The 25,272-nt window shown below is 31.9% G+C and overlaps 1 protein-coding gene across 5 annotated transcripts in view; it reads left to right on the top strand.

Annotated features, from left to right (window-relative positions):
- The window catches only part of LOC105257993 (RING finger protein nhl-1), a 92,812-nt gene that overhangs the window by 18,352 nt on the left and 49,188 nt on the right, over positions 1–25,272 (top strand). For 2 of the 5 annotated variants that reach the window (XM_011268976.3, XM_011268977.2), the window contains exons 3-4: positions 19,260–19,441; positions 21,083–21,316. In XM_011268976.3, the coding sequence (XP_011267278.2) occupies positions 19,262–19,441; positions 21,083–21,316 (414 nt within the window). In that variant the 5' untranslated portion in view covers positions 19,260–19,261. Of the gene's footprint in view, positions 1–11,667; positions 12,011–19,259; positions 19,442–21,082; positions 21,317–25,272 lie in introns of those variants that run through there. The other 3 variants (XM_025406339.1, XM_025406340.1, XM_011268978.3) reach the window with 2 other exon arrangements.

Genomic DNA, 25,272 nt, shown 5'->3' with positions numbered 1-25,272 from the left:
TTTATTTTTCTTCGGAGTGCGGGCAAATTATATAGAGGAAATAAATTTCGCGAAATGTAGAATTTTTCTACGTTTCAGGGATATATATAAAGCTAACAAAATCGTGAGAAATGTGAGGACACAATGTATTAACAGATTTATTTCATAGGTATATCGAACGTTAAAAAAAAAGACGAAGTTACGTTTAATTCCGGCTATTCAATGCTGTTTTTTCTTGTATTATACAGGTGGACAGATATAAGAATATATGTGCTAATAACAATAACAATAATAGCGATTAACGAGCGAATAAATTTCTAAATTCTTTTATGTGTGCAAAGATAGCGATGCAGTGTCATTTTGTACGGTTTAATCTCGGGATTACCAGAGGTCGTTTTATATATTCGCACGAGTAGAAGTTATGAGATCTGAAGAATTTTAAACGGAACTTTATTACGCTCACGGAATTAATTAAATTCGTTCGCGTTTTCTTACGCTTCACGCGTGCGATAGACAGAAGCAATGGTACGATAATATATATGATACATTTAATGCAGCTCTCCTCCGTCTTTTAATCATAATTCGCCTAATATCACGAGAGGAAGAAGCAGAGGGACAGACTTTATACACAAAAAAAAAGACATTGTTCTTTTAAATATATATAGTTTTAACATGGAAATCTTGAAATGAGATTATATAATCTTGAAATGAGATTATATTGCGTTAATTAAAAAAATAAAATATAATAATATAATTGCTTGAATAATTGCTTACTTGAATGAAGCCATTTTATATAGTTCAGTAAAGAAAAATATATTCTTATGATTTAAGATTTAATTTGCTTGAATAGAAAAGAAACAATATGTTAGATAAAAAATAACATTTTTAAATCAAAGATTATAATTCCCTTAAAGTAGAATTAAATAATTATATATTCTTGAAGTGACAATTACAATATTAAAAAAAGACTATAATATTGTTGGAACTTAAAATTATTAAATTCTTCTAAGAAGATTAATAAATAAATTATTGCGTATATACTAGGGTTGCACAAGACCCAAGACAAGACAATATTCGTAAAAATATTGTATTGGTATTGAAAATTTTCAAAAATTTAAATCTTGTCTTGATCTTGAGTGAATATTGGTAGCAAAAATCTCGTCTTGTATTGTCTTGTCTCGATTTTATTAACAGTTTTTTATCTAATATTAAAAAATTATTTAAATAATATTTAACATAATTTTTGTAATATAATTTGAAATAATTATTACTATTGTATTATATTTTAATTATAATTATTACTATGTAATCGATATAAATGCCGTCTATTTACATAAAAAAAAACATTTACTGTTTCATGGAAAACAGAAATTAATAACTATTTACAGGCTCCAAGGGAATGTGCAGATATAAATATTTTGGAGTGGTAAAAAAATCAGGTTCATATTTTTCCCCCATTGTCAAAAATGGCTCGAGACATTTTAAGTTCAACTGCCTGGTCCGTACCAGTAAAAAGACTTTTCTCAATAGAAACTCTGACTATGTCAAAAAATAGAACCAGATTACAAAGTAAATCTTTAAAAACCCTAATGTGCATCAATTCCTGGGTGAAATGCTCTTTAATGTCTAAAATTTGCAAGTTTGATTTCTACTTTATAAAAATGTTATATTGTATTAATATTAAATGTTTTTAAATTTATTAATATAAATGTTTTCATTGAATAATATTTTTTTAAAATTCGTATATAGTGATTTTTTTTTATTTACAAATATAAATATTTTAGTTTTCTTGAGAATCAATAATTTTGACAAGATTAATAATCTTGACAGTCTTAGTTGTGATATTGTCTTGATAACTAATTAAAAATCTTGTCTTGATCTCGTATTAAAATTCAAGACAATATCAAGACTAATCTTGACATCTCGTGCAACCCTAGTATATACGAAACAATGAACGCGTTATTTTAAGTATATAAGTTTTGATTTGTTTGTTTTCTGTGTATTATTTCATCAAAATTAATTAATTACTATTAACTAATTATTATTAACTAATTAATTTTTTAATATACTGAGATAGTCAAATAACAATAGTAATAATAATGTATTTTAATTTCACGGAAATACTTGAAAAAATTAATTACTTTTATATTACATTTTTTTTCAAATGCACGCGAAAATGAAGCATTGTGTTGCGCAATATTGTGCGAGACGTCGCGGAAACAATCAAGCGTATTTACGAGGGAAAAGTCTACATTTTGTGCTGTACGCGTGAGGCAGACGCAAAATAAGAATGAAGCTGACCTATCTTGTCGGGCGCGGGCTGAAATTAAGCCTGTTTTATTCCTTTACCGTTTTGTGCAGCATTGCGCGCTTGATCCTGTACCTATCTGTCAAATGAGAATAGCCGCCGGACCGACAACTTAATGAAAGCCGGTAATTGAGAAAACCCATGTCGGCCGAATTAACATAAAAAAAAGAAAAAAAAAAAGAAAAAAAAAAGAAAAAAGTGCGCTCTGCTCTTTAACTAGACGCGTGGGCAACCAATTACAAAATATGACTCGCGAAATTTATTCCTTCGCGCTATTAATCGTCTTAATTAATTATTAATTATTAATTGTCTATTAATTATTAATCGTGAAATCAGATCTCAATAACTCTTAAATATAACTTTATAAGCAAACGATTGGAATATCCGCCAAATTGCCATTTTCTTTTTCTTCGATTTCCTGACGCGTTGATAAATTTAGATCGGATCTTAGAGTCGATTATGTAATGAGATATTAGATCGCGCTGACGGAGAGGCTTAATGCGAAGCTGAGAAATGCTCGACTGCAATTAAATTGTGAAGCAACACTGTTTTATTATAAAATGAAGTATAGTGATGTTACAATATATTTTACAAGACAATCATTTCTGCACGATGGCAAAACTTCCTTCAAGTTTTCGCTGTTAGACAGAGAGTGATATTTTAAATTAAGATATAAAGCGCGAAGATAATATAATTTTAATTGAGATAACAGATCGATCTCTTTCATAATTCTTGTATTATAAAATAAAAGATCTTGGTATGGCACGTATTTTAATATCCTCTCAATTTTTGCTGTCTTGTTCTAATTAGAATAATTGCGTAAGTTGTAGTCATAAATAACATTACTCGCGAGAAATTCATGAGAACACCGCGTTTTTAACTAAATCAAAAAGAAATCGGACATAATTCTTGATAATTCTTACAAATGTTGCATAACGACGGTATTCTTCAAACTCAAACGGAAAAAACAGATAGAAGAAAGCAACGTGAGTCAGGAATGAGATATCTTGCGCAAATTCGTGCGAGAGAGAGGGGCGATAGATCTCTCGCAAATTAATTCACGTGCCAAAACCGAGCTGCAATGAAACAGAAAATGGCGAAAAAAAATGCATACGATGCAATAACTCATAGCTTTCAACAAACTAATAACAAGAATGAGCAAAAAGTGAAAATAATGGTAATGCCACGCAAACGGAAATTTCGCGTTCAAGGATTTCACCTTTGAAGAATGTTTGCTATTATTGAACATCGGCAACTTGAAATTCTCACAATGGCTTGCGGGTCAAATTCTGCACAATACTTTCGATATATCGCGCATTCTTTTCTATCAAATTTTTATCAGTTACGTATTCCGGCAACAAATTTAACATGCGTCAACTCCGACTGTTTCTTGCTTATTTTACTCATTTCTGTTTATAAAGTTATGATAACAGTACATTTTTAATTTAATAATGTAATAATTATTACCTTATATCGCACAAATAAAATAGTTACCATTGAAATTATAATTATACACAGAAAAAAAAGACATTCTTGTTTTGAAAATATATTTAGTTTTAACATGGAAATCTTGAAATGAGATTACATTGCGTTAATTAAAGAAAAATATAATTGCTTGAATAATTGCTTACTTGAATAAAGCCATTTTACATAGTTCAATCAAGAAAAATATATTTTTATGATTTAAGATTTAATTTTCTTGAATGGAAAAGAAACAATGTTAGATAGAAAACAACATTTTTAAATCAAAGATTATAATTTTTTTAAAGTAGAATTAAATAATTATATATTCTTGAAGCGACAATTACAATATTGAAATAAGACTATAATATTGTTGAAATTTAAAATTATTAAATTCTTCTAAGAAGATTATAAATTGTTGCGTATATACGAAACAATGAAACGCGTTAGTTTAAGTATATAAGTTTTGATTTGATATTTATTTTTTTCTGTGTATGTATATAATTATATATTGTAATAAAGGGGAATGTAATATTCTGAGATATATACATTAACGAGCATAATTTTAAATACAAAATTTAAATTTTATACATTTATTAAAATGTACTTTAAATAATTTTAAATAATTATTAACATATATTTTGAATTTGGAGGCATTTACGCAACATGTAATTTTAATTATTCAGTTTACAAGAGATGAGCCATATATTGAAGTGCAGTGATAATCCTATTTCGCTAATTCCTTCATATTGTAGAATTATAAACTGTTTAAACTCTTTCAAACAGATTTGATCTCTTCTCTCTCTCTCTCGCTCTCTTTCTGTCTCTCTTAATCTCTCTCTTTTTCTCTCTGTATAAATGCAGGACGAAGCAGAGATGTAACGGTTCATTAAACGTAACATTTGTACACAACAAATCGATCATCAGCTTGCTAAATACTAGAATTAACAATTGTGATCTTATTAATTAACAGTGACGGTTCGTGATTGCAAATTTAACGCTATATATAATCAAATCAGAAGTCATCCATTATTATTAACATGTTAAATCGTCGATTTAATAACAAGCGATTTTACATATTTTTCATTAATTTTACATGCTTCAGTTTTGTACGGAATAGTATAATATCGAAAATAGTAGCTTTTCTCGATTCGTCCGTAAGGATTTTTGCATCAGATTTATAGGAATTTGTCCCTTTGACGTCTTGCGTCGCGTAAATTATTCCGTAAAGAGATAGAAAAGAGATTTTATTACATTCTTTTACCGTTTCATGCGTTACACATTCCGCACACATCAGAAGCCACCGTCATCCGCGCCTTGTATAGAGATGCCTTTGATTTCGCAGATACGCATTCAAATATTGAAACGTCTCGGCATTGCAAATAAATAATTAGTTCGTTCAAGAAGCAAAGATAAATAATAAATCGGGGAAGAGACGGGGAGGAGAAGCCTTATGCATTATGCATCAACGTTACATAATGCGACAATTGCCGCGTGAGTTTGTCGAATCGGAATTTCGTTGCATCGTGTAAAATTTATTATCGACAAAAATGCGTACACGATAAAAAATAAAATGTTAATTATAACATTTTTCACATTTGTCCCAGAAAGTCCAAATTTTAAGCTTAAATAACTCAATAAGTAACATTCATATGTTATTTATTGACAAAAATGTTAAATAATTGATACAATACTTTACATTTATTTTTGTTATCGTGACTTTAAGTGTAATGTAAAAATAACATACAAAATAATTAAAAATTACATGAAAAAATAGTCACAATAACTCGTAAGAAATGTTGACGACATTAACATATAATAGTAATTATTTTAACTTAAATTATTTGATTTTAGTAAATTTTTATTTTTGTCTGTCAAAGTTTAAGATTATTTGATTGTTTAAAATAATTATATTAAAAATACTCAAAATAATATTCCATTTCCAAGAGAAATATACAAAATGTTAAGTTATGAAGTTGACATAAATGTAATACATGAAAGCGTTATAAAAATACACAGAAAAAAATAGGTGTCAAATCAAAACTTTATACTTAAACTAACGCGTTCATTATTTCGTATATACGCAACAATTTATAATCTTCCTAGAAGAATTTAATAATTTTAAATTTCAACAATATTATAGTCTTATTTTAATATTGTAATTGTCACCTCAGAAATATATAATTATTTAATTCTACTTTAAAAAAATTATAATCTTTGATTTAAAAATGTTGTTTTCTATCTAACATTGTTTCTTTCCATTCAAGAAAACTAAATCTTAAATCATAAGAATATATTTTTCTCGATTGAACTATATAAAATGGCTTCATTCAAATAAGCAATTATTCAAGCAATTATATTTTTCTTTAATTAACGCAATATAATCTCATTTCAAGATTTCCATGTTAAAACTAAATATTTTCAACAAGAATGTTCTTTTTTCTGTGTATATATTATATATTATATATATTAAAATAATATATTACAAATATATAATTCTGGGTTTTTATAGCTAATATTTTTATTAATAATAAAATTTTTTATCAATTTTTATTAAAATATAAATACAAAATTTTTATAAATTTGTACTTTTATCAATTTACATAGTTTATATTCGAGCAGAATGTCATCATTACCTCTTGTAACGAATTTTATACGAATTATTGTGGAGCAATAAATGATAAATAACAGAAACTATGCCACGTATATTAGAATTTATACGAAATGGTGTAGTATTCGCCGTCGAAAATTTTTTGCGAGGTCGTCATACTAGGGGGTATTTTGCTCTTCTTCCTTGTACAACATTTATTACATGCCTAGGTGCACTTTGTAGATCGTTAGTTTACGATGCACCCTTTCAATCGTGCGGCAATCCCCTCATTTTATTTTTCCTTAATTAACGCAATATAATCTTATTTCAAGATTTCCATGTTAAAACTAAATATATTTTCAAAGCAAGAATGTCCTTTTTTTCCGTGTAATAACATATAGGTATGTTAATTTTACATTAAAGTAATCAAAACGCGGTAATACAAGAAAATTTTAACATGTGGACTCACAATTTTTTATCGTGTATTATCATAATATTTCATTATTCCGTTATATTTCGAATGATTAAAACGAAACGGCCGCAATATATAAAAAGCTTGCGCGCGTAATTCGCGAGGATGAAAAAATTTCTAGCCTCGCGGGCAGACTCGCTCGCTCTCTCCGGTATCATTGTATTCAATTAAACACGATCGATCGGCTTATTTCCAACGATTCGAATCCAGGCGTTCCTTCTCCCGAGCGTCCCATATATATTTCCGTCCCGCGGTAATTAATTTATATTAATCAAGCTGTATATATATAAAATTCCGCCCGTTATCCATCGTCTCGGCGCAATTCACGGCTTTTCCAACTTTTTAATCTCTTTCCGCAAGTTTTCTCTCATTCCGATAACGCTGTTCTTTCCCGCTGGGTCGCAATAATATAACTTTATCCACGCATTCGTGGGGAAGGGCACTCTCGATTGTGGAATCGTCGCGCATCTCAGCAGCTTTGAAATATAATTCTTTTTATTATGTCTCCTTCAAGCGGCGCTCTTTGAACACGCGAGCCACGAAAATGCGAAAATTCGGAAGCGACGTATAAAATATTTCGCACCCTCTTGAAAATTCTCTTTACGAGATACTTGATTACCGCTTTAAAACAGATTTAATTCCATCTCTCTTGTTTATTTCCTTCTTCAGGGATTTTCTTTAACCTCGCGCACTTTTGTCGCGTATCTCGAATATAGAAAGAGAGAATCTTTTCTCCTCGTTATTTACATCTACTTGTTACATGTTATACGTCGGTAGTAAACTTTTGAGGAGTCAAGCGCGCACAATAAAATCCCGTGTACTTTTCAATTTGCTCGAAATTGCGAACCTCGAGATTGCGATACTCGTAAGGCGCACCTACGTTATTAATTAAATGTTAGCTCGGAAATTATGGAGTAGCGGCCTCGCGGACTTTTGGACGAAAATTGTACCTCGCGACGGAGAATAATAAAGGCGGGGCATCCGGAAAGTTTCTCGCGGGAATCTAATTATTGGGGACGAAACCGCAGTAAACACGAAGCACTTCAAGCACTCCATGCCACTAACACGGTACGTGCGGCGCACGTTGAAAAACAGGACAATACGAATCACGGAGTAATTAGGATCAGCGGTACACCAGGAGTTTACTTGTTAAGAAAAACCGAAAGTTCCCCGCATTGAAATAAAATGACGAGAAGTCGTACAAAAACACTTTACGTCATTCCCAAGCAAAGGGGTGACGGAAGGAGGGGCATCAAATCGGGGGGAAGCTCAAATTCGTAGTCGTTGATGAGAAAGTTAAGAACGACAAAGGAAAGTAAAAAAAAAAAAAGGAGTCAGCGATAAATCAATGATCTCCCGGGCGCATTTTATCGTCCATCATTCTCCGACGGATTCTGGATATTCCGATTAAATTGAAAGTGATAAATTGACGCGCACGATAAAATGACGTTTAATAGAGGTAATAATGTAATAAATAACTCGCGCGGGGCTTGTTTTTTTTTTTTTTTTTAATCTAAAATTTCACCGAGAAAAATGAGTATAAATATAATTGCTGTTGCATAATTCTATCAAAAACCTTGAGATTTATAGCCACGTAAGGTCAGATGCATTCCGGAAAACGGGGAAAAGCTCATTATATCGCGGTGGTAAGAAAGAAGATTTAGAGAGTCGCGGGTTTGGCGACGCGAAATTCCCCACGAACGAGTTTGAATGCGGAAGGTCCGGGAGAGAAAAGGAAGGCGAAAACTCGGAGAATCGGCCAGGGGATCCGTGATGAATATGAAAGAGGAATGTGTTAAAAACTCCCGCGACTTCACCCGTCGTAACTTTGTCTCCTTTGATAAACGCGAATTTTTAACTTTCACGTATCAGTATGCTTCTAACTCGTATCAACTTTATTACGTTAGAAGACGCTGTCACTCCCTCCTGGCTTTCGCGCAAACTATAAGAAATTTCATCTACTTTGCGCGCATCCCTAAAGTGATACTTTTCCCACCCTCGAGTCTCTCAACTCGTCGCCTAAATTAAGTTGAAGGGAGATTCATATTTATATATCTCATTTTTTTGCAAGAGAATATATTGGGGTAGATTTTTGAAAAGTGCAGTAACAGTTCCGTTTAATGGAAACAATTCAGCTTTGAATAGAAACGAGCCGCGTTTGGAGCCAAGCGAAGTCGAGATGGCAATCGGAAAATCTATTTTCCCAGGGATAGCGGCCAGGGAGAACGAGGGAGGCGAGAGAGGGATGCTTTTAGAACGGACATAAAGCGTAGATCGTGAGGAAGAGAGCTCCTCGCCTCGCGCGAGGAGTGGCACCTTCTGGCGCACGGAATTGTAGTTATCGTGCATGAAATTCGCAGGAAAACGAGCTTATGGCGGGCTCACAAACCGCCCGGATAATTCCGGCTGCAGAAAACTATCTTGCCAGCGTGAGAAAAGCTCTGGTCGATAAACCGTTCCGGCGCGGTGCTATTCTAAGATCGCGTTGAAAATAAGCGGTGCTGGATAACGCGCCGGGTTAAATATAACCGGGCATCTCACGGTAGTCGACCGCTATTTCACGCACGAACATGGATTTCGAGGCTCCGTACCTTCCTCTTTTTTCCTGTCAATCAATACTTCGACGCGCGTTGATTTACCTTTTTCAACAGCTGAACTATTTAATTTAAATTTTGTACAGCTGATCATTTAATTTAAATTTATTTTTATTTTAAAAGACGAACTTATGTCAAGTTGTGCAATTATTCCGCTGAAAAAATTCAATCCTTCGTGTTAAGAATGTTTTGTACTTATTTTCAAAATATTGAGAATTTAATGAAAATTTAATGAAAATTGTACAGAATGTTCTTACATATGTTTAAAATCTTCAATACAATTTTTGAATCGATTCACTAAAGCGTTCACAAGTTATAAGGATTTTAATTTGCACTGAATTAATATGTGTTCTTATGGGAAATGTATAACCACGTCGATTCAAATGACAAAAACACATGGAAATAATATTCAGAATTTGTTTAAAATCTGTAAAAGTGTAGTTTAGATACGGAGGAAATATTTGATCAAATAATATTATACAAGTACTAACTGGTTAAAAAGATATTAAATATAATTCAATGAAGTTAGCCATGTATCTGTCACAAAGCGAAATTCTCTGTCAAAAGTTAATCATTTCGATTATGGATGTTTTGTACCTATTTTCAAAATATTGAGAATTTAATGAAAATTGTACAGAATATTCTTACATATGTTTAGAATTTTCAGTACAATTTTTGAATCGATTCACTAAAGCGTTCACAAGATATAAGGATTTTAATTTGCACTGAATTAATATGTGTTCTTATGGGAAATGTATAACCATGTCGATTCAAATGACAAAAATACATGGAAATAATTTTCAAAATTTGTTTAAAATTTGCAAAAGTTGCGGAGTTTAGATACGAAGGAAATATTTGGTCAAATAATATTATACAAGTACTAACTGGTTAAAAAGATATTAAATATAATTCAATGAAATTAACCATGTATCTGACACAAGGTGAAATTCTCTGCCAAAAGTTAATTATTTCGATTAACAAAATTCGGAATATTTCAGTAAAAACGCAATAAATATTAAAAAATACATCTCTACACTGTAGCTAACATCAAATTGTAATCCACAATTTCTTACTCAAAATACACAAAAAGTGGATATATTCGTCAATATTGATTTTCAGCTACTTTTTGCTGGGATTGTACATACAAAACATTCTTAAATTCGCCCAAGAGAACGAAATAATTGCTCTTGCATTTCTTTAGATTTTTTTCAATGTTTAACATAATCACTCATTTAGATGAATGTGAAATCTCGCGAGGACTTTTCCGATATTTAAGAGAAGCTTATTTGGAAATGAAAACAAGGAGATACGCGAATACGAATATCCGAATGTTTTTTTCTGTCAATGGAGTTACCTGCGTGCCCGATCCGATACTATCATTCCAATCCGCCATGCGTACAAATGGGAAACGACCCCACCGAAAGTCCGATTTCCTATCAATGTTTTTTTCCTCCATGAGCTCGGGGGCCGATTATTTGAATTAGACGTTGATATGGACGTTGAAATCGAAGAAGAAAAAAAAAGTAACGAATAATAAAGGGAGAAAATATATTTGTGGTTAAAACAGAGCAACATTTGATCGTTTGTAATTTCTGTCACATACACGACACATATATTTGTATCATTTAAGAAGTAAGAAGAAAAAAAAAAAATATATATATACATCTGTATCCGACGTCACTTGGCCATTTGGCGCAATATTGTTCGCTGTAGTTATTAAAGCTGGCTGCGCCAGCGGATTGAATAGGAATTCTCGTTGATCCACGTCGACAAGAGAGAGAATGCATATTAATATTGACATTAAACAGGAACGATTATTAAACGGCTCTCGTTACGCATATCATGTCATTTTGTTTCTATAAAACGGATAATTGGAAACCGACTACCGAATTCATATTCCGCGTTTGCAGAGAGAGAGAGAGAGAGAGAGAGAGAGAGAGAGAGAGAGAGAGAGAGAGAGAGAGAGAGAGAGAGCAACTCCATGTCGCTAATTATTAAACGTCAGCGTTAAAATGAAGAGCGTGCGCTCTGCACGAGAGAAACGTCATTCCATCATTCATTGAAAAACGCAAATCGGGGGAGGATGAAAGTGCGAAATTTTCCGATCACGTTCAGCAGCTTCGCTTTGCGTATTCCGACGTGTGCTTTCCACCAAAGATCTCGTTCGCCGAAAACAAACCGCCGGAAATCGAAGGTCCTCCCGGCTAAGTATAGCCCGCGCCGAGCGAGCATAAGTCTGGCCGGTGACGTCGAGAAGTGTCAGTATACCGGATCTCGCGTGGACCGAGCAGATTCCAGAAGCGCGGTCCAGAACGTGTCGATAACGTGTCGCGATAACCGGCAAGCCTAACCGCGCTGCTTTTTTGTGCTTTTTTGTGACGAGTGCCAAATATTCCAGGCATCTTGTTATCGTTGTCGAACCGCGACACGTGGACGGATCATCAATAACGCCTCGTGCGCGAGTCACGAGTGCAAAGAGAGACCTCAATCGAAGATTGAAACCGCGATCAGTCTGCTACGCATCGACGGATCGCCAACGAGGGTGGTGCCTCTTCGATATCGCATCCCGAAAGTTCCTCTCGCTCGCGCTTTGACAGATAGATTAGGTATTTAAATTTCCATTTTACTTAATACCTTATTAATTTTTTGCAAGAATTTATTTTTTGTGCTCATCGAGAAGGGAGGAAGATTTCCTTTTCAATCGAGAGCGATGGGGGGGTTTGCTCTACTTTTTTAATTTCAATGATTTTCGAAACTCTGCGCGACTGTGATAAAAACTTTTTACACCGGTCGAAAGTACTCCGACTGGTATCAATCTGGTAAGATATAAATGGGCATTAAATTTTTTGACCTTTTGATTGAAAATTGATTGAAGGATTATTGAAAAAAGTGTAGTCGACCAAACTAGCCAGAAAATCTGTTTATTAATACGACGTTTCGACCATATGGTTGTGGTCCTTATCAAGTATATACTGGAAAAGATTTATAAATAAATTAATTAACGGTTTAAATACATAGTAAGCACAACGAATTAAAGTGTGAACAATTTTTTACCGATGTAATAATAATCAGGAGACAGGCATAGACGATAATCTTGTAAAACTGCACATTAGTCACATTAACAAAAAAAACGTTATTTAACTAGATTCGAATTTGAGAGAAACTGATGCGTCCGTGTGAGACTTCGTCAAGAAACTAAACACAACCAGAGGAAAAACGAAACTACGTGACCTTTATTATTTTGTCGTAAATGTTGTTTAAACTATCCGTGTCTTTCTGTAGGTTGATTAGATTATTAAATCTCCTGATAAAGAACATCTCAGCAATCTCTCTCTTTCGAACATACTTTTCATTATGCAAAATATTGGGTTTCGACCAGTCAAAATCATGTCCAGATTCCAATCTATGTTTGCTAATGACCGAGTGATTAGTTTCATGTAACTTTATATTATTACAATGTTCTTTCACTCGAGTACGTAAATGTCTTTTTGTTTGCCCAATGTATGATAAATTACAATCCTTACAATTTAATTTGTATACAACACTTGTCTTGTCATTATTGTGTAAGCTGTCTTTACCGCGTCTAATTAAATTATTTAGTTTTTTTGTTATTTTGTAGACGACGTTAAAACCACTATTTCGCAAAAGACGATACAGATCATGACTCGTATTCTCTACGTATGGTATTGTAATAAAATGAGTCTTGTCTAAACGAGTAGGATTATTTAACTAATATTAATAGTAGGATTATTTATTAAATTAATTGGATTGATATTTCCTGAATCTCTTGAAGCGAAAGCACCTCAATGTTGGAGGTGTGTTTGAATAACGCGACGAATATTTTAACGAGCGCTCTCTACTCTTTTCCCATTTCCCAAAATGAGAAAGAGATATGCCGAGTGTCCTTAATGTCACTGTCTGCCCGAATGAAATTAGGAAGATTTATCTTTCTCCTCGTGTACATCGGCAAGCGCGTTTGGGAGGTTACGAGACATTAGTCGCTCACAAATTACATGCTGTGCACCGCGGAGAAATTACTCGGCATGCCTGTCGCTTTATAAGCAATTTAGGATTCGTTGATTAGATGCAGGTGCATCGTATATTCCAGCGATCATTTAGGATCGATCATTAAGCAATTTAATTTAAGAGAAGTAATCTCTTCGATCACGTGATAATTTAAGATTGCAAGCTTACAATATTAATTTAGCGCACCCATGTGTGCGAAAAAAATCTGTCAATAATCAAGAGAGAGCCTCGCAATTTAGGATTTATTCTCATCTTTGATATACGCTCTATATGCATTGCGTTAAACACATTTTCCCAATTAATTTAAATTTATTATTTAGATTAGTTATTTAATACTAATGCATTTTTAATTTTTATCAGTGGCTATTAATAATTATATAATTTAATTCCAGTTACTCCGCTTGTGTAATATTAATTTCTCCAAATTTGAACATAAATAACAATAACATATTACAATACATACACAATATAATCATGAAAACTGATAAAGGCACAAAGATAGAATGAAAATTGAACGTGAAAGGTGTAAAACAGCAACGCGCTGTGCTGTATCTCGAAATAATAAATGACAAATCTAGATTTCGCGAAATCCCTTAGCATTCAATTACGTTGCACGCGTACATTTCGCGAAATGCATTAGACGAGGAGAAACGACTCGAAATATTCCGCTTTCATGAAATAATGCCCGCAAATTCTGTCTCTCGTAGTCAAAGGAAAAAGCTGAATCATTCACGACGCTGTTTATTTTGCTCCACGAGAATAATAATGCGCCACGTGCAACCGCATTTCGCCAACGCATGACACTCGGACTTTCCGAATTCTCATTATGCGACGCTTTCATTGCGCTTTAAATGAGAGAAATACTCGTCTATAAATACATACATACATATATATATATATATATATATATATATATATATATTTTATGGATAAATAATACATATATTTACATGTACATATTTTATATGTAAATATATAAACATATGTTTGATTAAAAACTGATATTTCATTATTATATTTATAATTTATTTTATAATTAACTCATTTGTCCACGTGCATCTCACATATATACATCTGTACGTTTTATAAATTAAGTCTTTGAGTGCTGGATTTTTTTGTTATTTTATTTCGACTACAAAAATAATTATTTCCTATTTTACTGTTTACTAATTCATCATTAAGCTTAACAAAAAATAAAAATAAAAATGTGTTCCTTTTTTAATTAATAATTTAATTTTTTATGGAAATATGACGTACAAATATCGTGCGTTAATGATCGAAATTTTAATGGCAACAATAATGTTCATTGAAACATTAATTTCTAACAGCGACAATGAATTTCCCTGAAGTCATGCGTATGATATTATCATTGTTATAGATTTCTCATTACTCATGGTACTCTCCGATGAAAGTGCGACTCGAACTCCCTTTCGAAAGACCGGAAAGTCCCTGTGATCCACCACGGAATACGACCGCATAATTAAAGCGTAGCGAAATGGGGATTTAAATAACGTAGGCGGGCATCTCCCCGGCGGGCTTTCGAGTGAAGTTTCGAGGCTCACAGTCAAAGTGTCAGAATTAGCACCCCGTTTCATTCTCATGGCAACGCCCATGAAAGTTGCTAATACAATCGTTGCTCGCTGCCTGTTGCACCCCTCCTCCCCCTCATTGTCTCCCCCCCTCCCCGCCGACGCACACGCAGAGCGAGAAAGGGGGAGAGTTCGCTTTAAGATCCAACAAGTGGTTCGTCTAACGGTAACAATGCTTCCTAATGTACTAGCTTTCGCCATTGTGTCGGCTCGGAAGCCCGATCGGTCCTCGACGTGGCGACCTTCGACGTCAGCAACGTCAGAGACGTCGAGAAACTTGCGAAAGCCAAAACGAATTTGGCTCGACTTCTGCCTACACACGTATCCGCTTCGAACAATCTCTTTGAACGTTCCGCGTGTGATATTGACGCGCGCGTACGCGGGTGTAGGTGTGTTCTACGTTGTCTAAATTTATCCAAGATCTTATGTTCGTCGTATTTCTTTTCATCGTTGCCGTTTAAGCGATCTCAACAGAATAGTATTAAGATTATACTCTCTAAAAGTGAATCAGTGAAAATATCACGAATTTAAACAGTAAAATAAAATTTCACTGAGAATCAGTGAATATTTTAGTGATCTTCAGTGAAAACGCTTATTTTTTTGTTATTTTATCTTATATATCACTGATTATAGTCAGTTAAAATAAAATTCACTGTAAAATCAGTAAATTTTACTGTAAAATCGCTAGTTCGTTCGTTTACCGCTACAATCGCTATCTCTCTCGTGTTTAATTTTAGTTATAAGAATTATATAAAGTTTGCAAAGAGCGACATTTAAAATTAGAAGTATTACTTCGATTTAATTTCTGATACAAGCCCAGAGAGGCTTCAGATATTAAATCGATCTTTATAAGTCGGACAAATAAATGTCTGGCGACTTAATGAAAATTATTTGTTCGTTATCTATTTAAAATAACAAGTTCAATATGCATGTAATATAAATAAAATAAAATTTTTAATATAATAAATATTTAATAAATATAAAATTTTTAATTTTATATGAAATAGATAGAGAGATGAATTAGTTAAATATTACTGATAATAACAAAAGAAATATTACTGATATTGAGAAATATTATTGATTGAAACAGTCAAAATTATTAGCTGATTTTTTCAATAAAATATCACTGATTTACAGTGATGTACTTATAACTGCTGTAATCAGTGACTATTTACTGTTTTTCAGTGATAATACACTGATTCACTTTTAGAGAGTACATATATTTTTAATTTATTCTTCGTCCGAGTTAATTGCGAAATATATGCTTAAAGAGCTTCGAATGGTACGCATACATGGACAAGTTTAATTTAGAACATTATACGATTTTCTATACGAAAGAAGCGCCAGTTTTGAAGAAGTTATTTTTTTAAGAAGTTATTCTATAAAATATATATTTAATTATTAAATTAATTATTAATTATTAATATTTAATCCTATAAAATATATATTCTGTTTATGCATATATATATTTGTGAAATATATTTAAATTTGCAAGATATAACTCTTTAGAGTGTAGTATAAAAAATAATATAAATTTTAAAAGAAAAAATTGTATATACAGTTATAAATATTGAAAATAAAACGGCTAAGACATTTATATTAAAAATCCAGAAAAAAAATATTTTCATAGAATTTTATATAATTATAAATATAAATATATCGGAAATTTAACACAAAATGATCAACGCAATTATTTAAAAATCTAGAATCTAGAATTATATTTAAAATTTTTGGCTTCTTTAATGCCTTGAAATTTTAATAAAGGTCCATTTCCAATTTTTATTAGCTAGAATCCGGATATATTAATTTAGTGGTGAATAAACGTTTGCCTTGGCATCATCAGATCGAGATGACAAACTGTCGGATACTTTGCAAGAGAAGGTCGGATCTGAAATAAACTGGTGTCTCATGGAATTAGAATCGACATTGATCGAGCATCTCCGTTCCAGAGAAAGAAATGATGTAGATCCCGCAAGTTTTTATAGAATTCTCAGATTTTCATGCACGTCATTTATAATGTTTTCAAAATTGAATCTATTGAATTTCATATGATGTTTCTTTGTTGGAAATTAACAAAATAAATCGATGATTTAAATTTTATATACAAATAATTATATGTATAAATAATATAAATATAATTATATAAGAAATTAAATAATCCAAAAATTTTTAACGCAAGAAATATGTAAATTTAATATTTTCCTTTAATTAAAGAAAAAAAAAGAAATGAAAGAAATTAAATTATTGCAACGTAAAAGGAAATAAGAATAAAAGGAGAAGAGTAATATAAAAGAATAGAGGAAAAGAAATTGTTCGAATTACTTTTAATTTATTTAAAGCAATTTATTTCAATTTTATTAAAAAAGTGCTACAATCAAATTTATATTAGATAGATGGAATGTGGTGTTGCAAGTAAAATTTTTATTAAATTTTTGTTTTACACTAAATAAAACGTCCGTTTCACGTTAATCGGGATTATCTCGGATATTACGCGCCTCGTACAAGCACGATAATTAATTCGTGGATTGCATGAGTAATCATTCACTCATTAGCGACGTTCAAATAATTATTACGGTTATCGCGGTTTTCGATCTGTAATATAACTTGTTTCAATGTGAACGTTACAATAGGACTATAACAATACATCACGATCTAATACTATTATTACAGCAATTACATTTCACGAAACTATCTCTGCAGTGAACACATTTCAACAATTAATTAAAATAATAATGTATTTATTATATTATTGATTTATTTTAATATATTATTTTATTTATTTTAATATATTATTTTATCCGAAAATCTAAATATTCTATGAAACGATTTATGAAATTTTGACTTATTTGAGGAATATAATGAAAAAAATTTCTAAGAAATGTTGATATATAAGCTATATTTATATAATATTATTTATTATTTATATAATGTTTAAAGAAATATTTATATAAGACTATAATTTTTATTTTTATTTTTCAAGATATCAAAAAATATTATAAATTTCGCGAGTGATACTAAGAAAAGTATATTTGATTGCAAGCACTAGAAAAAGATGTGAATAAGATTATTTGATCAATAATACTCGACTCTTTACAATCACGGCAAAAAAACTTTTTTATCATTTGCGACGAGTTTTCAGGCTTGCCCTCTAAGTTCACCTATCTCTTTTACCAATTTTACACTGATGATACATCATATCTTAAAATAGAAGCGTGCAATGACTTCACGAAGATCTTGACATTGTCTTGGCACTTATGATGTATTACGCCGGTCACCGAGATTCTTTTTATCTTGTAAAGCTTAAATGATTAATTATGGAGAACGCGTACAATCTTTAATTAATTTTTTAAATGTATAGGGAAAAAAGAGAGAAACTCTAATAAATACATTATTTTAATTAATTGTTATTTATATAAAATATAATATAAAATATATAATTTAATCAATATATCACTTGCATTTTTTCCTTTCTTTAGCACTCTAATTGATACGAATTGCGTTGCTAAGAATTCTACAATAAACATATAAATATCGATCCAGTCATATGATTGTTGCAAAACAAGCAACTATATAAGTAAACAAGAAACAGCTGTTTCCTTAATCTTTTAACACCTTGGCTAGATGAATAAAATTTTAGCAAGTATTTTAATACGATGACTGGTTATAGCCGTTATATCAGTATCTATTTTTTCACTATGACGATAACTATGACGTATCAAAATTTTGCAAGATTCGAAACGCATTGAAAGAGAATATATTCCGTATTTTTTGTGATACGCAATAAACGTTTTTAAATATATTTAAACATATTCTTGGCATTAAAAAAATTTAAGAAACTAGAACGTAACGAAAAAGAATATTTTTAATATATTAAATATATATTTATATATTATTTAATTATATATTTATATATTAAATATTTTGATATATTTATATATTATAATATTTTATAATATTTATTATAATATTTTAAAATATTATATAAATATATTAAATATATTTATATAATATTAAAAAAAATAATATTTCTTAGATATGTTTCTATAGTTATGTTATACGCATGAGAAGAAAAAAAATATATTCTAAGAGATGTGCATGCAAAAATATATATTTTATATATGTACATACGTATAAACTGCACTGCGTGAAAGATTGAATAAGGCAGATAACTCCTTTGCTCTCTCCCCCTCCTTCTCTCTTATGTAAAGCAGATCGGGAATAAGTTTCCTTCTTTTTACAGGCATGGAGCAGTTCGAGCAGCTGCTGACTTGCGCGATATGCCTGGACCGATACAGAAACCCGAAGCTCCTGCCATGTCAACACAGCTTTTGCATGGAGCCATGCATGGACGGCCTCGTCGATTACGTTCGTCGACAGGTCAAGTGTCCAGAATGCCGCGCCGAACATCGCATACCATATCAGGTAAGAACCACTAATCTTTATACGATATATAACGTTAATGTTTCAACTAATAAAGATATTTTTCAAAAAAATGTCCTGTTTTATCGATAAAATGTCACTTCATTTTCGTCCGAAATCATTTTATTAATTGCACTGAGTAATAAATGCTCCTCCACGATTAAAGTACATACAGAAACAAAGCGGGTACCTATCTGATTTTATGTTAAAAATTAAGAAAAAATTGAAAGATTGCAGTTTTTTATCGGCTTCAAATCGTAACAATATTTGCTTTGTATGTACAAAATAAGATAGGTTTCCGCTAGAGATTGTATGAAGGAATATAAATGAATTTTTAAAAGTGAGTTTAGAAGCCTAATGAAAAAGATTTTGGTAAATAAACCGAAATCTTTTTCATCAGGCTTCTAAACTTACTTAAAAGTTCATTTATATTCCTTCATACAATTTCTAGCGGGAACCTATCTTATTTTGTGCATACAAGCTGCAAAACTTTTATATTAAAACAAATATTGTTATGATCTTTACGATTTTTAAATTTTTAAAAAATTTTTAATATAAAATCAGAAGGTTCCCGCTTTGTTTCTGCATGTACTTTAATCGTGGACGAGCATTTATTTTGTGCAACTAATAAAAAGATTTCGGACGAAAATCAAATATAATTTTATCAATAAAACAAGACTCCGGCATCCCCTAAAGTATCTCCAATCAGACTAAAATTACACGCAAAATGAACTAACAATAAATGATCCAGATAATAGCTACTAATTGTTACATAATTGTTATATAACCGTTAAATAATGTCTCAAGTAATAAAAAACTTTTGGAAGCGTTAGAAGAAAGAATTACACGTAAAGTGCCTCCGATCAGATTAAAAATTACGCGCGAAATGAACGAAAAATAAATTATCTAGATATATATATTATATTTAGTTTCTCGCGGTTTCGCAAAATTTATACGGAGCACATTTGCGCAAGCTGTCGCTGCTCGTTTGTTGCGAAACGGCGCGGTTCTCCGACTGTTATGTACGTCGCCTTATCGCGTTTATGTCTTTAATATATTTCCGGCGCAATAATAATAAGTAATAATACGATATCGGGCAAAAATCGATCTGTCGTTTCGTCGCAAATTCAATTCAGTTCCTTACGCGCGACAGCGTGTGCGACGTTACGTGCGAGCTCATCTTTATTCAACGATGAATCTAAACGCGAGAGGACTCTCATTGAACCGAGTGCCCTCTCACACCGGTTTCAAACACATGTTGTCTTCCGACTGTTCGACCGGTCTGTTTTTCCAGAATAATCGAACGTGTTTACGCAGGAATTCACAAATGTTGTCGCATAACAAAATTATGCTATTATATTTTTCGAAGAAATAGAAGAATTGAAAAACACACGTTCGCGCGTTTTATTTATCCTACACAGATGATTTTTGTAGAATACAGTAATACCATCACATATATTTCTATAAAAAAACGACAACTTTTTTTATCGAAATTGTAGATGGTATTTCCATTCGGATAACGTTATTAATTAGACGTCACGGGTTGCGTAATTAATTCTCGCTCAATTAATTACGATTCCAGTCCATTAATAAGCGGCATTACGAAGGCTGATCGAACCGATGATACATCTCTGCTATTTGCAGGGCGTGCAAGCCTTTCCGACCAACGTAACACTGCAACGATTCCTGGAATTGCATATCGAGATCACTGGGGAACTACCGGACCCGACCAGCGGTCAGACTATGGAACGTTGCGGTGTTTGCTCGGAGAAGAGCTACTGCTCGCTGTGCGTCCACTGCGAGAAGAAATGCTGTCCCGAGTGCAAGGATGCGCACATGGATATCCTCAGACGCGAAATTGCGCGCATCAATTCCCAGGTAAACGGCTAAACGTCCTCCGAGATCATTAAAAATCCGAAAAATTGCGAGAATCAAGTCTGAAAAATGAAGACACTTACACCGTAATTTAACGGAAACGAGAATTAGGGATGAGAGAGAGAGGGGGGGGGGGAGATAATTAATTGCTTGATATTGACCGATATTCCGATACGTCTCGCGAATAATTATTAAAATACTTTGTTACACCGCGAAATAAAATGAATGACCATTTTTCACATTTCTTTTCATTATCGCGATCTATGCATGTGCATAATTTATCGATATCGATCAAGTTCTCTTATCTTATATATGTTTGAAAGGCAGGCTTGGCTATGAGAAATTTTGCTAGACCGATCGTGGAAACTAATTTAACCAGTTGCATAACTAATTTTCCCTTTGGCTCACCGAGTAGACGTTAGGTCGGGTAACTGTTGTGTTACAGTATCCGGTATTGGGGTGTACTTTAAATTCGTTACATTTCACCCCCTTCAGCGACGGGAAATTTATTGCCGCGAAACTTGGCGCATTGCAATTAACCGTGCACGATAGGGTAGGAAACAAGATTGCGACCTAGATATTTTGTTTTCTACACAAACGGCCGTGCAATATATAAATCTAAGCTAGTTAAATCTGTATCTTGATAATGCGACATAAATATCAATTAAGTAAGACATCAATAAAATAAGATCGTGGATCCTCGAGTAAAATAAAAAAATTCGTCAAGCTTTTAATTCAGCAATTTGTGCCAAAAGATCTCAAACTCTTTCCATCAGATATCTCAACGCTCAAAATATGGAGTTGAAAAATCATATAATAAATTTTCAAGATGCCAGGCTCAAAGAATCCAGATGAGATTGTAAAAAATAAATTCTTTTTCAATAATGATTTCATGAGCGAGCGAAGAAAGTTGCGACTGTCAATTGCCGATCAGGCTCGCGTTCGATTTTCTCGTAAACTTTTTATTTATGTCAAGAATTTTTTACGAGACAAACTGTGCTAGATTGGACGGATCGAACAAGATGGCGTTCAGACTCGTGCAAATTCGCCGCGTGTCTCTAGAAGTGCCTCGATGAATCACGTCTATTTCCAGCACGGCGCCGTCTTTGAGACAGTCCAGAGACACCCTGATCGCGCATCGACAAACGGGATATTACGTGTGTGAGGCTCGCACAGATTCGCTACCATATTTCAACCATCAAAGTTGCTAACGCGAAACCGTCTATCGGAGCCATCTTCTCCACTGTACCCCGGAAATTGCGTGTGCGTGTCTGAAATATTGGCTCGCTTTTCCCGTTCGATGGGAAATAAATGCTGATTGCCGTTTATATTTCATTTCATCCATCTTTCGGTTATTTACAAGCGCAAATAAAAGGTCGACGTGTAATGGAAAGTAATGGAGATGGTGCACGTAATTATAAAAAAGAGCGTTTATTATTTTGAAATGTCTTTTTATACATTATGAATTAAAATGCATTAAATAAATATGCATTTATAGAATTAAAAAAATTTTTTTTTAAATTACATATTTCAAAGAAATTATTTATTTATATATTATAAATTGAAACGTATTAAATAAATATACTTTTTCGATAATTGAAAAATTATATATCCCAGAAACTATGTATTTATAATATTGAAAATTGTATTGTAATTGCTATCTATTTAAATTCTTTTTAAGGAAAAATTGATTACAAATCAGCCTATATATATATATAATTCTTTTAAATTTAAATTCCTAATATTAAATTTTTTTAAAGAAAGATCGACTATAAATTAGCTGTAAAAATTCATAAATGAAAGACAAGTAAATTAAAATCTATATACATAGTATATTCAGTTTAAACATAGACTGAGATTTTTATAAAATAACGACTCAAGTTCACGTTTCAATTAAACGTATCTAATATTTTCTGCCTTTTGATTGGATTAAATTATCCTGCCGAGAAAGAGAGAGAGAGAGAGAGAGAGAATATAAAAATGCTTTTTACTTTTTATGTATTGTTTTTATCTTTTTTTTTTCCATAAATCATTCAGACTATATTTTCGCCTCTTGTTGTACATTTTCCATGATTTAATTAATTAATTAGCAAATTCCAGTGCCGGGAAATTTTTCGAAGGTAACTAATAAATTAGCGCTTGGAGTGGCATTGGGAATTTTACCGGGGCTTCAATTAATTAGTTAACAATCGGACTTTTCCGTGTCACGACGCTTTTACCTATACAATCTGTTCTTTATAATACGACGATTTTCATTATTGTATGAATTACACTTGAAAATTTATGCGGCAAAATAAGTGAACCACTTTAGGATGGCCTTAATTAATTTTAATTACCCTCGATTTAGATAGATAGCATATACATGTCGTGAGAAAGTGCGCATTTTAAGCACAAAAAGCGATACAGAATAATTATTTTTGAACGTATGTGGAGAGAAAAAAACAAATTGGGTCGCATTTATTTCGCGAAATAGTGTATAAAATAAAATAATCCTCTTTTAAAAAGTTTCTCTTATTTATTTTAATAGTACTTGATTTAATCAATTAAAAAAACAGACTCGCTCAATGTTCCATTTATGGTGTGACACTTCGTAAAATTGCATTTACATTCAATACATTGGAAAACAAATATTTTTAGCTGTTTTATTCTACGTAGTGTAGTATGTACAATATATATATATATATATATATATATATATATATATATATATATATATAATTTGAGTGCCCTGTATGCGTGTATTTCCATAGAAAATATTTCTTTTAAAGCAGTTGTGTGCATTTATCGCGTATGATTTAAGCCATTAATACAATTTCTATTCTGCACTCCGGAAAATTTCGTTGATTACCACGGTATGGGAGCTACAAATACCTTTGCACACGTGTTTCATCCAGCGTGTGCACAATATATTCTGTCTAAAAATATTTGATTTGTTTATTTTAATTGCTCGCGATTTAACCGATTTATATTTAATTTCAACGGTACGCATGACAGGCTATAAAATCACATTCGAAAATAACGTCTCTCGTTTCGCGAGGCATAAAAGCGAGGTTTCGCGAAATAAACGACACAAAAATGCGTGGTAAAATTATCGATGTAACTCGAATTTGCAGCACAGCAAGAAATTATAATGCTAGAGCATCAGAGAAATATTCTCAATAAATGCATTCCTTACACTTTTCCCTATCATCCAGCAAAATAATAGAGTGAATTACTTTAATTTTCATCGTAAATCGGGCACAATTTGACCCTATGATTATTGCATATATCATACAATAAAAATATATATTATATATATAATATAAAATTAAAATATTAATTATCGCTATTCTTGCCGTATTTGCTTATTACACAATAATCATTTTTATTTTAGATTTATCACTTATGATACGTATAATTTTTGACATTGACATCACATCAATATATTAATTTTCTTAAAAAAATATGCTATTTTATAAAAAATGTTTATTATTTATATTATTTTCTTACCTCTTTGGGCGGCGACACATTATGTTGAAATTTACCGTCGACATTTGCCGCTGGATCATAACTACACACAACATAAACCTTTCCATTCCAACCGGTGACAATACCGATACCCATCAATTTCGAATCTTTCCATACCAGTTGAGTGAAATTACGCACGTATTTCAAATTCCTCGGTCGTAATGCGTCGTAATTGTAATACCTACTCTCTTGATACCTGCACACCGAAGTAAATGAAAGGATTATGGTGAAAAAAGAAGATACGCGCACGAACTCTTTTAATTAAATTATTTTTTCTTGCGGAAGAATGCATATTAATTTTGGAAAATATGGAAAAATCTCGTTAATTTTTAAATTACATAAAAATTATAATTATTATGAAATTTCTCTCTAGGGAGAGAGAATATTTGCACGAAAAATCCTGTTTTTCATTAATATATATTTAAAGTTGACTTAAATTTTGCTTATGTTTT

The sequence above is a fragment of the Camponotus floridanus genome, unplaced genomic scaffold (assembly GCF_003227725.1).
Source record: "Camponotus floridanus strain SB8 unplaced genomic scaffold, Cflo_v7.5 scaffold14, whole genome shotgun sequence".
Taxonomy (NCBI): Eukaryota; Metazoa; Arthropoda; class Insecta; order Hymenoptera; family Formicidae; genus Camponotus; species Camponotus floridanus.
This window is presented reverse-complemented; position numbering and strand designations above follow the sequence as displayed.